Source organism: Diplotaxodon limnothrissa, linkage group LG18 (assembly GCF_057381915.1).
Source record: "Diplotaxodon limnothrissa isolate DT_005_m linkage group LG18, D_limnothrissa_male_GT1.1, whole genome shotgun sequence".
Lineage (NCBI taxonomy): Eukaryota > Metazoa > Chordata > Actinopteri > Cichliformes > Cichlidae > Diplotaxodon > Diplotaxodon limnothrissa.
The window spans coordinates 38311242-38325378 of NC_140613.1; the positions used below are offsets into that span (position 1 = coordinate 38311242).

General features: G+C 38.5%; 1 protein-coding gene across 3 annotated transcripts; it reads right to left on the bottom strand.

The window, feature by feature from the left end:
• Positions 1 to 885: 885 nt before the first annotated feature.
• On the bottom strand, positions 886 to 5920 carry dusp12 (dual specificity phosphatase 12). 3 transcript variants are annotated; one of them, XM_085377929.1, is made up of 8 exons: positions 5439 to 5920; positions 4388 to 4652; positions 4129 to 4242; positions 3860 to 3978; positions 3648 to 3735; positions 2045 to 2136; positions 1241 to 1320; positions 886 to 1087 (listed from the first exon to the last, which is right to left on the bottom strand). In XM_085377929.1, exons 2-8 carry the CDS (start codon positions 4648 to 4650, stop codon positions 944 to 946), a joined length of 900 nt encoding a protein of 299 aa, XP_085234055.1. In that variant the 5' UTR covers positions 4651 to 4652; positions 5439 to 5920; the 3' UTR covers positions 886 to 943. The 3 variants fall into 3 exon arrangements, with proteins under 3 accessions (XP_085234055.1, XP_085234054.1, XP_085234053.1); XM_085377928.1 differs by having other exon boundaries at positions 4388 to 4682; XM_085377927.1 differs by lacking the exon at positions 5439 to 5920 and having other exon boundaries at positions 4388 to 4802.
• Positions 5921 to 14137: the final 8217 nt, after the last annotated feature.

The window sequence follows — 14137 nt, forward strand, 5'->3', positions numbered from 1 at the left end:
TACGCTTACGGCTCTGTTGCTATGGCAGCAAGTCCCGGATGAGCTTCGGGGAACCGAACGATCCAGGATCACACGAAATCGTCAACAATCAAATCCAGCTAACCTACTTAGCGAGGTACGAAGTACGGGCCCCTGGGCTTTGAAGATCGACAGCTGTAATAGGCCTAGGCTGCTGGGGGCTTCCATGATGTGCTTAGTGTTTCTTCTTCACTCACCTCTTTTAAGTTACTGGGTGTTTTATATGCCATTTTGCATTTAATCATTACTTATGATTAATCTCTCTCTTCCATAGCTTGTCTGTTGCCCTGTCTCCCTCCCCTGACTCTGTCCTGTTTTGTTTTTTTTTTTACTGTTGGGGTTTTCTCTCAACAATTTTAGGGTCTTTACCTTACAAGATAAACCAATTTGAGTCAATTGTTGTGATTTGGTGCTATATAAAGAAAATGTAAATGTTTTCAATTATCAGTTTTTCTTCAGTGTGGGCTCATTGATCCCATGATAACTCACGCTGCAATTAATCTGTATAAAAAGTTTACTTTAAGACTTTCAACTAGGACAGAATGAGGCAGGTGATTATCAATGTCAGGACACAGCATAACGAATAAGTGCATTTGCTTAAGATACACATTGCGCCTTTCATAGCTTAAACATGAAATATTCAAATTCAAAAACATATGGTCCACTCTTTGTGTGAAAGGCAGACATTTTCTTTTTTATTTGTTAGTTTATGGTGAAAAACCCCAGATACACACACAGTATTGTTGTATACTAATCAGTGAAACATAAAAGTACCTGCAACAATTCTTAGATAAATGATATTTACATTTGTATTTATTTACATTATGTATTTCAGATAATAATTGAATCACTTTTTCATGTTACAAACTGGAGTATGTCTTTATGCATGATGATTATTCCCTTTCTTACAGACTATAAGGAAGTGTTATTTCATTATGTTCAGCTGCCGGATCTCGTCCACTCTGTTGTGGTGCAACTGGAAGGAGGGAGTGACCCAACGGCCACACGAACACTGATCTCCACACCAGCTGAATGAGCCCAGCTTACAGTTACACTTAGGACACAGCAGCTACACACACACAAATATATAAAAGAAAGGAAGAGAGAATGAACAAGAACTGTAAATTAGCAAAAGGTGGTCATATCAAACATTCATATTTGCTCAAAAGTTGTTGGGGGGTAACAAACAATGATGCAAGAGAAAAGATGACAAGTTTTTTACCTGTCCATCCATCACTCCAAGTAAGGCTTGCTCCATCCATTGCACTGGCTCAATAAAGTAAGATGTACACTGGACCTCTCCTGAACAACAACACATCGAAAGATTACAAGTTCAGTAAGTGCGATTACTTTGTAGTCTTTTTTATGGATGTATGGATGTACTGTGAAGCCAGTTTGAAACAGTCAAGCTTTCTTCAGTTTAGCCATGTCAACACAATGTAAAATCATATCAGAGATAACAAATCTGTCATAAAACTAAGAAAACAAATATCTTAAAATCTATTTTAGAAATCAATCTGAAACTTGCTTAAAACTAAAAAATATATATATTATTATTTATTAGATGAAAAAAACTGAATTCACATTTTAATGCCAAAATTTGAGCCGTCACACAAGTCATAAATTACATTACTCAACATTCAACCACTAGAATGTTTTAAGGAATGCAAGTAAATAAATAACTAAAACTAAATCTCTTGGGGAAAAAAAAAAAAGTGCTTTACTATTGTTTTTCAGCTTTATTGCAAAAAAGTTCATTTGAAAATTCCTGGATAACATCAGTAATTATATTTTCTGATTAACTAGCTTGTAAATATAGGTGGGGCATCCGTTAATAGAAATATGAAATATGTTAATATTAATACTGTTAATCTAGGGCAGCTGTATCTCTGCAACATAAAAAAAAGAACATGTGGGTGAAAAAAAGTCAATGAAATTAAAAAAAGAAAAAAGAATACCCAGATACTAATTAAAAATGACATTGTCAATAATTTATTGAGTGAATGTTCACAGTATGTCTTCTTACCAGTAAGGTTACTGGCCTTTTTGTGACTAAAGGCCGAAGCTCCTTCTCCTACTAAATGACTGAGAATACTGGAGCCACGAAATAGAGTTCGACTGCAAGGAGAAAGTGGAGGTTACTGCCTGCAGAAGCTGTAGCTCAAACTGGCACACACACCAGGCTGAATACCTCCTTTTCTCCATTCAGAAGAAGAGTCACTCAGTTCCTTGGATTCCTTAGATTACATTAGGAAATTACATATCCTATCCAAGATGTACAAACTTCGAGACAAACTTAATACCAATACCAGGATACATTGGTGTGAAAAAGTGATTGCCCCCTAACCATAATAACTGGTTGGGCCACCCTTAGCAACAACAACTGCAATCAAGCGTTTGCGATAACTGGCAATGAGTCTCTTACAGCAACATGGAGGAATTTTGGTCCACTCATCTTTGTAGAATTGTTGCAATTCAGCCACACTGAAGGTATCAGTTTCGTCCGCAAACCTTTTTGATGTGACCCTCTTAGCTCCTCCTGCATCAGGTGAGACAATGATGCAGTTTTTCCACAGCATCTCAATCGGATTCAAGTCAGGACTTTGACTAGGCCACTTCAAAGTCTTCATTTTATTTTTCTTAAGCCATTCAAAAGTGGACTTGGTGTGTTTTGGATCATTGTACTGCTGCAAAACCCAAGTGCGTTTCAGCTTGAGGTCACGCACAGCTGCCCGGACATTCTCCATCAGGATGTTTTGGTAGACGACAGAATTCATGGTTCCATTTACCACAGGAAGTCTTCCAGGTCCTGCGGCAGCAAAACAGCCCCAGAGCATCGCACTACCACCGCCATTTTTTACTTATTGGTAATGTTGCTCCTTTTCTGAAATGCTGTGTTACTTTTATGCCAAATATAATGGGACACACCTTCCAAAAAGCTCAACTTTTGTCTTGTCAGTCCATAGAGTATTTTCCCAAAAGTATTGGGCATCTTCAAGACGTTTTCTGGCAAAACTGAAATGAGCATTTTTGTTCCTTTTGCTCAGCAGTGGTTTTTGACTCTGCCATGCAGGCCATTTTTGCCCAGTCTCTTACTTATGGTGGAGTCATGAACACTGACCTTAACTGAGGTACATGTGACCTGCAGTTCTTTGAATGTTCCTCTGGGGTCTTTTGTGACCTCTTGAATAGGTCATTGCTGCGCTCTGGTTGTAATTTTGGTCGGCTGGCTACTCCAGGGAAGTTTAACCCCTGTTCCGTGTTTTTGCCTTTTACAGAGTTGTGTAGGAATTTTCCAGACTGACAGTCACACAGGGCCCTGTACGTTTGGATTTGTTTTCCCCTTAAAAATGAACACCTTCATTTAGAAAATGCATTTTGCGCTTACTTTAAACATTTAAGTATGACAAACAAAACCAAAAAAAGGAAATCAGGAAGTTGGCAAACACTTTTTCACAACACTGTAAATAGTTTGCTATGATCGGCTGTGAGTCATAAATTAAACTGTGGACTGTTGAGCTAAGAAGTAAAATCATCAACTTAACAAACTGTTTTGTTTTTGTGTGTGCCATCAGCTTATTCATATTAAAGACACATGTAATTTGAAGCATTCAGCTTCCATTTTTCACCTGCACTTCCTGCATCGATAGGATGCTTCAGAGGAGCTGGAGTGGGCAGGGTCAACAGCAAACACCTCCCTAGGCACCTTCTGTAACTCTGCTCAAACACATGCACACATACAGAAAGAAAACATAAACATTTGAGCACTTCTCATTATTTTTGTTGTGCTTTCTTGTTCTTAAATTATAACTATAATCTCAGAATGTGTGTGTGTGGTTACCAGGGTATTTTTCAGTGATCTTGGTCAGTCTGTATTGTTTGTACAGAGGACTGGAGGTATCCACCTCACACTGCATTGCTTCGTACAGACACAACTGCTCCTCAAAACCACTGTTGACCCTAAAAGACATACATACAAGCAAGTGTGCTTTAGAGAATTTTTAAAAAAAAAATGTAAATTTTATGTGTGGAGTAAGAAATATAATCTCTGGGGGATTTAATAAACATTAAATACAAATAACAGTACTTTAAAGTGAAACACAAACTTACTGTACATCTGGTTTGAGACTCTTTAGTCTATGATAAGCCTCAGTGAATCCCAGTTTGTATCTCTTCATTAGATAAGCAGTAACAATGGTGGCACTGCGACTCCGACCAGCCTGACTAAAACACACACAAAACCATGTTTGCGGTTTGACACTTAACACGATTGTTTCACATTGCATATTTTCACAAGCTTGAGTAAAATAAAAGGAGCATTTTTTTTAAAAATCACAATATTGCGATTTGATATATAAAATTGCCTTACCAGTGAACCAGTGCAGCCCGGCCACCATCTACAGCCTCTTTAATGAACCGGAAACTGGTGTCCATGTAACTGAGGAGGTCTGAAGTCTCTTCATCTAAGACATCAATCCACTTCCTAACAAAGGCTCTATCATCAGGAAACAGTGGGCTGGGGTCTACAGAATCTACAGACAGGATGTGACTGATGTTCGCACCGACCAGTTCCTGGTGGTCGTTGAGGTTAGCTGCAGTGCCGATGTACAGCCCAGGGTCCACCAGAATCATGACTGCAGAGACAAACCCAGTAGCACTAATGTCTGTGCAGAAATATGGCCAGAAAAACATCAAGAAGTCATAAATGAATCTGGACATTCTTCCAGGCACTAACAACACAAAGTAGAATGGAGTAAATGGCTGTGTCTATAACCGTTTTTGTAGACCACCTTTACAGCTTTAAACATTCTGATCACTGCCCAATTTCTCAAATCAAACCTTTATATTTTTCCCCTTTGGATCATCTTGGCATTTCATTTGTTAGATACCAATTTAAAATTAGGAGATTAAAATGTGAACATAAAAACATCAATAAGCATCAAGAACAAAAAATACTTTTTATACATACATACAAGTATAGGAATAGAATACAACTACGTTTTAATCTTAGAAGCAAATTTGGACCGCTGTCTGAATTTTAATTTCAAAGGTCACCTGGATACAAAAAGTATCGAATCATCAAACAGTTTGCTGTCTTTGGCTTAAAATACGTTTTTTATTAAAAGCTTTTCCTCTTGAAAGCCACTTTTGCCACCATCGTTGCTGTTATTCATCAACTGATTACCATTCAGTGCCATGTTTCTCTATATATTGTCTCTGACACAGCAAAGGATTAAAAATAGGATACTTTGGTTCAAAGAAACCGTCACTAGTATTATTTTCAAGTAACTAGTTTTGTTTTCTGTGTCACAAGTAGCGATCGTCTTTGGTTCAGTGCCGTTGCCAAAATATAAATCTGAACTTTCACTTTAACATCTACTCATTCTGGCAACCCACACACCCTCACATCGTTCACTCACTCGCGATCTCTCGCAGTCGTTTTCGCCTTTTTGCTGATTCTCACCGGCTTCGCCTTTTAGTGTGTAACACAGCTACTGATTTAAGAGAAAGTGAGTGCAGTGAAATACGTTACAGACTCAAATATAATCCAAAAAGTTAACGTGCTGTAGTCTGCATCAGCATTTGGTTCCTGTTTTAAAATGCTCGGTCGGAAACGTAGACGTACACACAAACACGCGTCGTTAGTTCCGGCCTATTATACTTTCAAAATAATTTCAATAAGTATAATAAGTATGGCAGAAAATTAAATAGTCAAAACGTATTTACATATACGCTCTATGTACAGCCAGTATCTCTGATGTTAAACAAAGCAAGAGGAACACAATGGTGAATACCAAATCTGGGTCATTTTATTGATAAAGGGGTTTTTTTACTTGTTTTTCCTGCCCACCCCTATCGACCATACCCCAGAAAAATATTTTTAATTGAAGATAAACTAGACAACGCTTGGAGAGCAATACAAAAATTCCAATAAATAAATACAAAAATTCCAATAAATAAATAAATAAATAACCTGGAGACCCTCTTGGCTCTTGGTTAGGGGAACATTTTTAATTTCTCTTAGCTATTTGTTGAACATGAACATGAAAAGCGTTTACGTTGCCTGGCAGGGCGAAGGACACTGTCTCAGCTGAACTCTGGACACACACACACAGAGAGAGAGAGAGAGACATATATATACACATGCAGATATACACTCATCCCCCCTCCCCCTCCAAACGTCCCCTCCGATGCTAACGGTGGATCAAGGAGACCAGCCTTATGCTGCAGGACCGGTGTTCCAGATCTACTGGCGTTTAGATCAACTGGCGTTAGTCGAACAGATGTGTGGCAGTCTTGCGTTTCAGGAGCTGCTACCTACAGACCAGCAAAAAAACGCCAAATGTGTCACCTGTGACACTTGTGAGGTTGTCTCAAACACACTCCGTCAGTCTTGATGCTGTTGAACAACAAAATGTTTAAAAATGTGGCGAGTTTACCTGGTGATATCCTCATGGGCGACGCGATCGCGAAAACAGCAAACAATTAACACCACGCCGATGTTGTTCACGGGACAGCAAGACTCAACGATCGGGAGACTCTTGTCGTCGTCATCGTTCCCCTCGCACGGTTTATTTCTCCGGTTTCAGCGTTTTTGCTTCACAACTACAGCGAGCAGTTTACTTTGTGCACTAACATGGACTCGAGTCAACCAGCGCCACCTCTGGCCAAGTGCCACAGCCTACAGCCAGATCAACCTGTGACACACTTTTTTTTTTTATGAACTTTATTTAGAACAATAACAATGACCATCTCAAAGAGACAAGCGACATATTAAATCAATCAGAACAGAATCACATCTCCTATACACCACAATGAAATCGACAATAACTGAAAGTAAACATACATACACACACACACACATATATATACATATATATGCATATACACATGCATACATACACATCCATATTCACACATCTACATAATAATAATATAAAAAGATGAATAACCAATACAAAACTAAATAACAATAAAAAAAAAGAATGAAAAACAAGGAACAGAAATAAAGAAGACAATGGGGATCATAAAATCTCTAAAAGTGAGGTTCCATAAACAAGACTCATAACTTAAATAAGGGGCTAAGAAAAATCAAACTCTTCTAAAAATCTATGCAATTTGATTGCTTGGAACTTATTTATTAGCTTAAGAGATTTACGGAACAGGGAGAGGTCGTTTTTAAGAGCAGGCCATGAAGGGGGGGATTTAGCATATCGGCATTTATGTATGTAATACTTTGTTATAATAATGAGATTGTTAATTAAAAACTCACTATTTTTGTCCTTTAGGATTACTCCAATTTGAATATTTTGAAAAGACCAAAAATCAATATATCCATACTGGGACAATATTAGGACATGGAGAGATTTCCATAAATTCTGGATTGTCACACATCCATAGAACATGTGCTCTGTTGTTTCCGAAGTTGTTTTACAAATATAACAGTTGTCTAACACAAATTTAAATCTGTCTCTCATAAATTCATTGGAGGGGTAAATATTTTTGTAGTTCTAAAATGGACTTCTTTAAATTTGGGGGGAATTGGAAATGTTAAATATTTGGTTCTGATCAACGAGATCTCAGATTTGTTATAATCTTTAAAGACGAGTGACTGTTTTGTCCTACCTGGATATAAGGTGTTAACCAAATACCTCCTCAAAAACTGATTATTGCATTTTCCATTAACCAAGTCAAGACCATCTAATTTCATTTTATGTAAATTTGGAGTCTTTATATTTGAAAAATTGTTCTTTACCGTATTTACAAGGACTGTTGGGATATTCTGTGAAACCTTTTTATAGAGCTCGAACGAGCAACTCATGTCATATTTCTCATTAAGCCTGTTTAATTCAAGTATGTCTCCATTTTCATCCATTATATGTGTCACAGACCAAATTAGTTTTGTCATCCATTCTTCCACAAACATAGATTTCCCCCGATTCAACATCACCCTATTGTTCCACAATGGAACATTGTGGGGACTGAAGTTATGTTTAAACATTAATTTCCAATTTAACAAAACTTGTTGATGAAATTTGGAAAGTTTTGTGGATAGTTTAGAAATTTCAAAATCACATACTAAAAGGAATTGGATCCCCCCAACTTTGTTGAAAATAAGAGATGGTATCAAGAACCAGATCTCATTATCATTTTTTAAGAATGATCGGAGCCAATTAATCTTTAAAATGCCATTCATTATTTCAAAATCGATTGCTTTTAAACCCCCCTCTTCATAGTCTTTTATCACGTCCCTGTTACTGATATAATGATGTTTATTTTTCCATATGAAATTAAAATTCACCTTATTGATGTCTTTTATAATTCTTGGTGGGATGGCTAGGGAATAAGCTGGATAGATTAATCTGGACAAAGATTCAACCTTGGTCAACATTATCCTGCCGAACAACGTTAAATCTCTCTGTAGCCAATGGTTTAGAGTTTTTTTGCATTTGTCAATTGTATTCTGAATATTCTTTTCTTCACTATCAGCCATGCATTTAGTTATCCAGATTCCAAGATGTTTGATTTCATTTTTGACAGGTATATCATACAAAGAAGAGTGAGAACAATTGTGGATACTCATGAGTTCACATTTGTCCAGGTTCAGCCGTAGTCCAGAAGCATCAGAAAAGATCTTTATTGTATCTAAGGCCAATGGAATTTGTTCTTTATTTTTTAGAAAGACTGTTGTATCATCGGCAAGCTGACTTATTATTAATTTGTGATTATTTATGTCTAATCCTTTGATGTTTGAGTTTATGACAGTAATAGCAAGTAATTCAGTGGCTACAATGAATAAAAGAGGTGAGATGCTGCAGCCCTGCCTGATACCTCTCTCCACCCTGAACCTGGGACATGTGCCTTCTAAAAGAGAAACACAACTATTAATATCAGTATATAACATAGTGATCATATCCAGAAATGCATCACCAAACCCAAAATGTTTAAATGTCTTAATAATAAAAGTGTGTTCAATAGAATCAAATGCTTTATGGAAGTCCAAGAACAACATAAAACCATCATCCTTAATTAGGTAATTGTAATCGATGAGGTCCAAAACCAAGCGGATATTATTTTGGATCAACCGACCTTTGAGAATTCCTGATTGTGTTGGGCTAATTATTCAACCTGTGACACACATCTGCAGCACGTTTGAATTCGTTTCATGCACAACACATTTGTACCTTTCAATTGTGTCTTTTGCTGTCAGTTGCTGTCCCGTGAACAACATCGGCGTGGTGTTAATTGTTTGCTGTTTTCGCGATCGCGTCGCCCATGAGGATATCACCAGGTAAACTCGCCACATTTTTAAACATTTTGTTGTTCAACAGCATCAAGACTGACGGAGTGTGTTTGAGACAACCTCACAAGTGTCACAGGTGACACATTTGGCGTTTTTTTGCTGGTCTGTAGGTAGCAGCTCCTGAAACGCAAGACTGCCACACATCTGTTCGACTAACGCCAGTTGATCTAAACGCCAGTAGATCTGGAACACCGGATGCACTGTCTACACTGGCTGTCTCTCACCCTTTACCCATCCCTGTTGCTTGCCATGTGTTTCTTTGGTGTATTAAGAGTTTTTTCATGTGCTATGTGCAGAGAGGTGTTTTTTTCTGTTCTCAAACTGATCTCCCTGTTGGAGCTCAGTCTGGGGGGAGTTATTTTTTCTCCTTATCTTTCCTCGTGTTGTGCATTTTCCATGTTATAGTCCTCTGACCTGTCTTCCCCATGTGATGTTTGTGTAATGTATGTATGGTCGGAAGGGTAAGATGGCGCTGGCACGGCTGGCAGTCTTAACCCAATTTCCCTCGGGATGAATAAAGTATGATCAATCAATCAATCAATCAATCAAAAGTATGTTAACTACATTTGATTTTGAAAGAGGAAGTCTTACTTTGTTTGATAGTTCTTACATCATTTTAATAACTTTTCAAATGGGAACAATGCATTTAATTTACAACAAAGATAAAGTCAACATCACTTTACAAAGTGATGTAAAACACAGAATGAAGTATAAAGTGCAGAAAACTTCAGCCTGTCAAACATAGCAATGGAGCAATATGTAAAAAAAAACAAAACCTAATTAAGCATGCACTCAGTACCCTAAGAATAGTTAAACACAGTGATAGTCACATATCATATCACTTCAAACCAGGGGCGGAGCGTGGGGATGGCTTACTGGGCTTAAGCCCGGGGTCTTTTGGAGTGTAATTTTTTCATAGTTAGATGTCTGGCTGACAACTGTATAAAACAAAAAGTACACACAATATTCGAAGCACATAGTGCACACTGTGGGAATTTACGACTGTGCATGAATCCCCCCTGATATTGGTATGATCCGAGCTCAGTCACTAAGCGACTGAGCGAGAGGGCGGGGCAGCTGCTGCCTGTGAGTGCGCTGTTGTAGAGACGGAGCCAGCCATACTAAGGAGAGCTTAAGTTTGACCAGGTACCAAAGCAAATCATTCGTACTGTACAAATAATGTAAATATGATGGTGAATCACGAGAGATTGATATCAAACTGATCACTTGACCAATATTACGTTACCTGCTCTTCAAGTGAATCAACAAATGGCGAAATGAAAAGCCGAACAACAACAATGCTGTTTCTTTAGAGAGTCTTAGCTTACATGTGTGTTTATTTCATATTTTCAGTTCTTACCCTCCCCGACTAAATCGGTTTCAGTTATGTACTGAAATATAAGAATGGACATTAGAGGCTTCTTTCAAAGAAAAAACTCAGGTAAATGTTATTTTATATATTATGCTTTGTATGTTGTTCAGTATATTTCTATGCAAAACAAGAGGGATTTCAGTACACAGCAGGATATTCACATTTGGGTTTTTTTTGTTTTTTTCCCGATATTTTTATTAAAGTTTTTGCATCGACTTTTACAAAAGACAAATTGAACAATATGCCGTTTTCTTTTTAAAGAACATAAAGCAATATAAGACATACACTCCCACCTCATAATTATAGCAGTACCAGTGGGTGTACAAACAGAAAAAGGAAAAAATCCAATCTAATAATACTAGTAACAAACCCTAGGGTACAAGACAACAGTTCCTGAGTGTACAAGGGAGATGTGGAGAGTATCCAAAACCCCCACCTCCACACAGACACATAAAAACCAAAACACACAAACAAAAAAAAAACAAAAAAAAAAAAAAAAACCACACATGATAAATGGTCAGCTTAGTTATAGGGATAAATCAATTCTGTTAGAGAAAAGAAATATGTATAAAGTAGTTAAATAAATACCATCATAGAACGCAGGCACAATAGAATCCATATACTTAAACTTAGGCCTCTTACTTGAACATAAGATAAGAAAAAATAAAATATGATAGAGTCTGAGCTGGCTAATTGGGAGCATTGCGAGACCGCAAAGTCTGAACATGATCAAAAAAGGGTTGCCAGGTCTTAAAAAATTTGGCCGTAGACCCGCGCAGGGTGAATTTAATCTTTTCGAGTTTGCTAAAATGCAGAACGTCTCTGATCCAGATTTCCCAGGATGGGGCAGAAGGGGACTTCCAACATAGCAATATTCTGCGTCTTGCCAATAAGGTGAGAAATGCGACCAGATCCGCTTGAGGCGTCGGCAAGGCAACTGAATCAGGAAGAACCCCAAACAAAGCAGTTAAGGGCACAGGTTGGAGGGTTAGCTGGATGATCTTAGATAAAATCAAGAAAATATTAATCCAGTATTGTTTGAGGGATGAACATGACCAAAACATATGCATTAAAGAGGCAGGTGTTTGATGACAACGGTCGCAGTCAGGGCTAAGATTGGGGTATATTTGAGCTAGTCTGGCCTTAGTCCAATGTACACGGTGCAGAATCTTACATTGAATCAGCCCATGTTTGGCACAGAATGAGGAGCCATGGACCCGGTAAAGAATTTTATCCCAAGAGTCATCCTGAATCACACACCCCAGATCCTGCTCCCATGCCAATTTAATAGCCGAGATTGAAGAGTTGCCAAAGGAACATATTCTCCCATACAAACAGGAGATCAGGCCCTGTAATGAGGGCGGAGGCAATAGAAGGTTATCAAAGTCATGATAAGAAGGTCTAGATGGGAACTGAGAGGATTTCTCCTTAACAAAACTCCGGATTTGTAAATAGCGAAAAAAGTGACTTTTTGGAAGGCCAAATTTCAATGAGAGCTGTTCAAAGGAGGCAAATGTATTCTGAATGTACAGATCAGAAAAAGACCTGATACCCAAAGAGGCCCACAAATAAAAAGCACCATCAGCTAACGAAGGCTGAAAAGAGGGATTTTTCAAGATGGGTGATTGAAGGGGAAAAAAGGTCAACTTAAAATAACGACGAAATTGATACCATATTTTCAAGGTAACTTTGACAATAGAGTTATTATAAGAGCCTGTACTCGAAGGCTGCTTTTGGGCATAAATCAGGGCTGGTAAAGAGGCTGAGACACAGGAAGAAGTCTCCAAACTGAGCCAGGCCGGGGCATTATTCGTGTCTTCCCCCTGTAGCCAATACCTGAGAATACGAATATTACATGCCCAATAATAGAACATAAAGTTTGGTAAAGCCATCCCCCCCATCTTTTTCGGTCTTTGAAGATATGTCTTGCGTATTCTGGGTGTTTTTTTGTTCCAGATAAACCCAGACAGAATCTTGTCTAATTTAACAAAAAAGGAAATTGGAATAAATACAGGGACACACTGAAAAAGAAAAGAAAATCTGGGGAGGATATTCATTTTAATTGTATTTATGCGCCCTGCTACAGACAGATGGAGTAGAGACCATGTGTCCAAATCCTGCCTAACTTTCTCCACAAGTGGGTCGAAATTAAGCTTGAAAAGAGCATGAAAATGACTTGTAATTTTAACCCCTAAATATGTGAAGTTGTCTGATACAACTCGAAAAGGTAGTGCTGTGCACTGATATTTCTGTGCAGCAGCATTCAGGGGAAACAGTTCACTCTTGGCAAGATTCAGTTTATAGCCAGAAATAAGGCTAAACTGTTCAAGTATTGAAAGTACCAAAGGGAATGAGGATGCTGGCTCTGAGATATAAAGAAGCAAGTCATCTGCATATAAGGAGACTCTTTGTTCTATACCATTTCTAGAAACCCCGGTGATACCTGGGTTTGATCTTAGCGATATGGCTAAGGGCTCAATTACAATTGCAAATAGCAACGGCGACATAGGACAGCCCTGCCTGGTCCCCCTAAACAGAGGAAAGAAGTCAGAGCATGTGCCATTTGTTTTGACAGCGGCAAGCGGGGAGGTATAAAGAAGTTTCAACCAGGAGATGAATATTTTACCAAAGCCGAATTTATCTAAGACATAAAAGAGGTATCCCCACTCTACCCTGTCAAAAGCCTTCTCAGCATCTAGACTGATCCCAAACTCCGGGCTGTTGGAGTCTGAGGGATTGTAAAGAACATTAAACAAACGTCTAAGGTTAGAGAAGGCGTATCTCCCTTTAATAAAGCCTGTTTGGTCCGGGTTGATTACAGATGGTAAGACTGCTTCTACACGCATCGCTAGAAGTTTAGCAAGGATTTTATAATCCACATTTAACAAAGAAATGGGACGGTATGAGCCACATTGTAGTGGATCCTTATCCTTTTTTAAGATCAGGGATATAGATGCCTGCAGTAGAGAGGGTGGGAGGGATCCAACTTCCAGTGAGTGCTTATACATATTTATCATGAGCGGAGCCAGTTTAGGCATAAATTTACGATAGAACTCAACCGGAAACCCGTCCTGTCCGGGGCACTTAGAACACTGCAGTTTGCTGATAGCTTGCATGATCTCTTCTACAGTTACTGGTCCCTCCAGCTGGAGGCTGTGTGTCTGATCGATTGATGGGAGCTTAAGATGATTGAAAAATGAGTCCAAAGCCTCCGTACTAAATGCACACTCAGACGCATAGAGAGATGAATAAAAGTCTCGAAATTGGTCATTAATTATTCTAGGATCCGTAGAGACACCACTTAATGTCTGAATCCGAGGAATGGAGTGTGCAGCTGCTGCACTACGGAGCTGATGAGAGAGCAGTTTACTGGCCTTATCCCCATATTCATACTGGGAGTACTGACATTTCAGCAACATCTCTTCAGCCCAAGCAGAGGACAG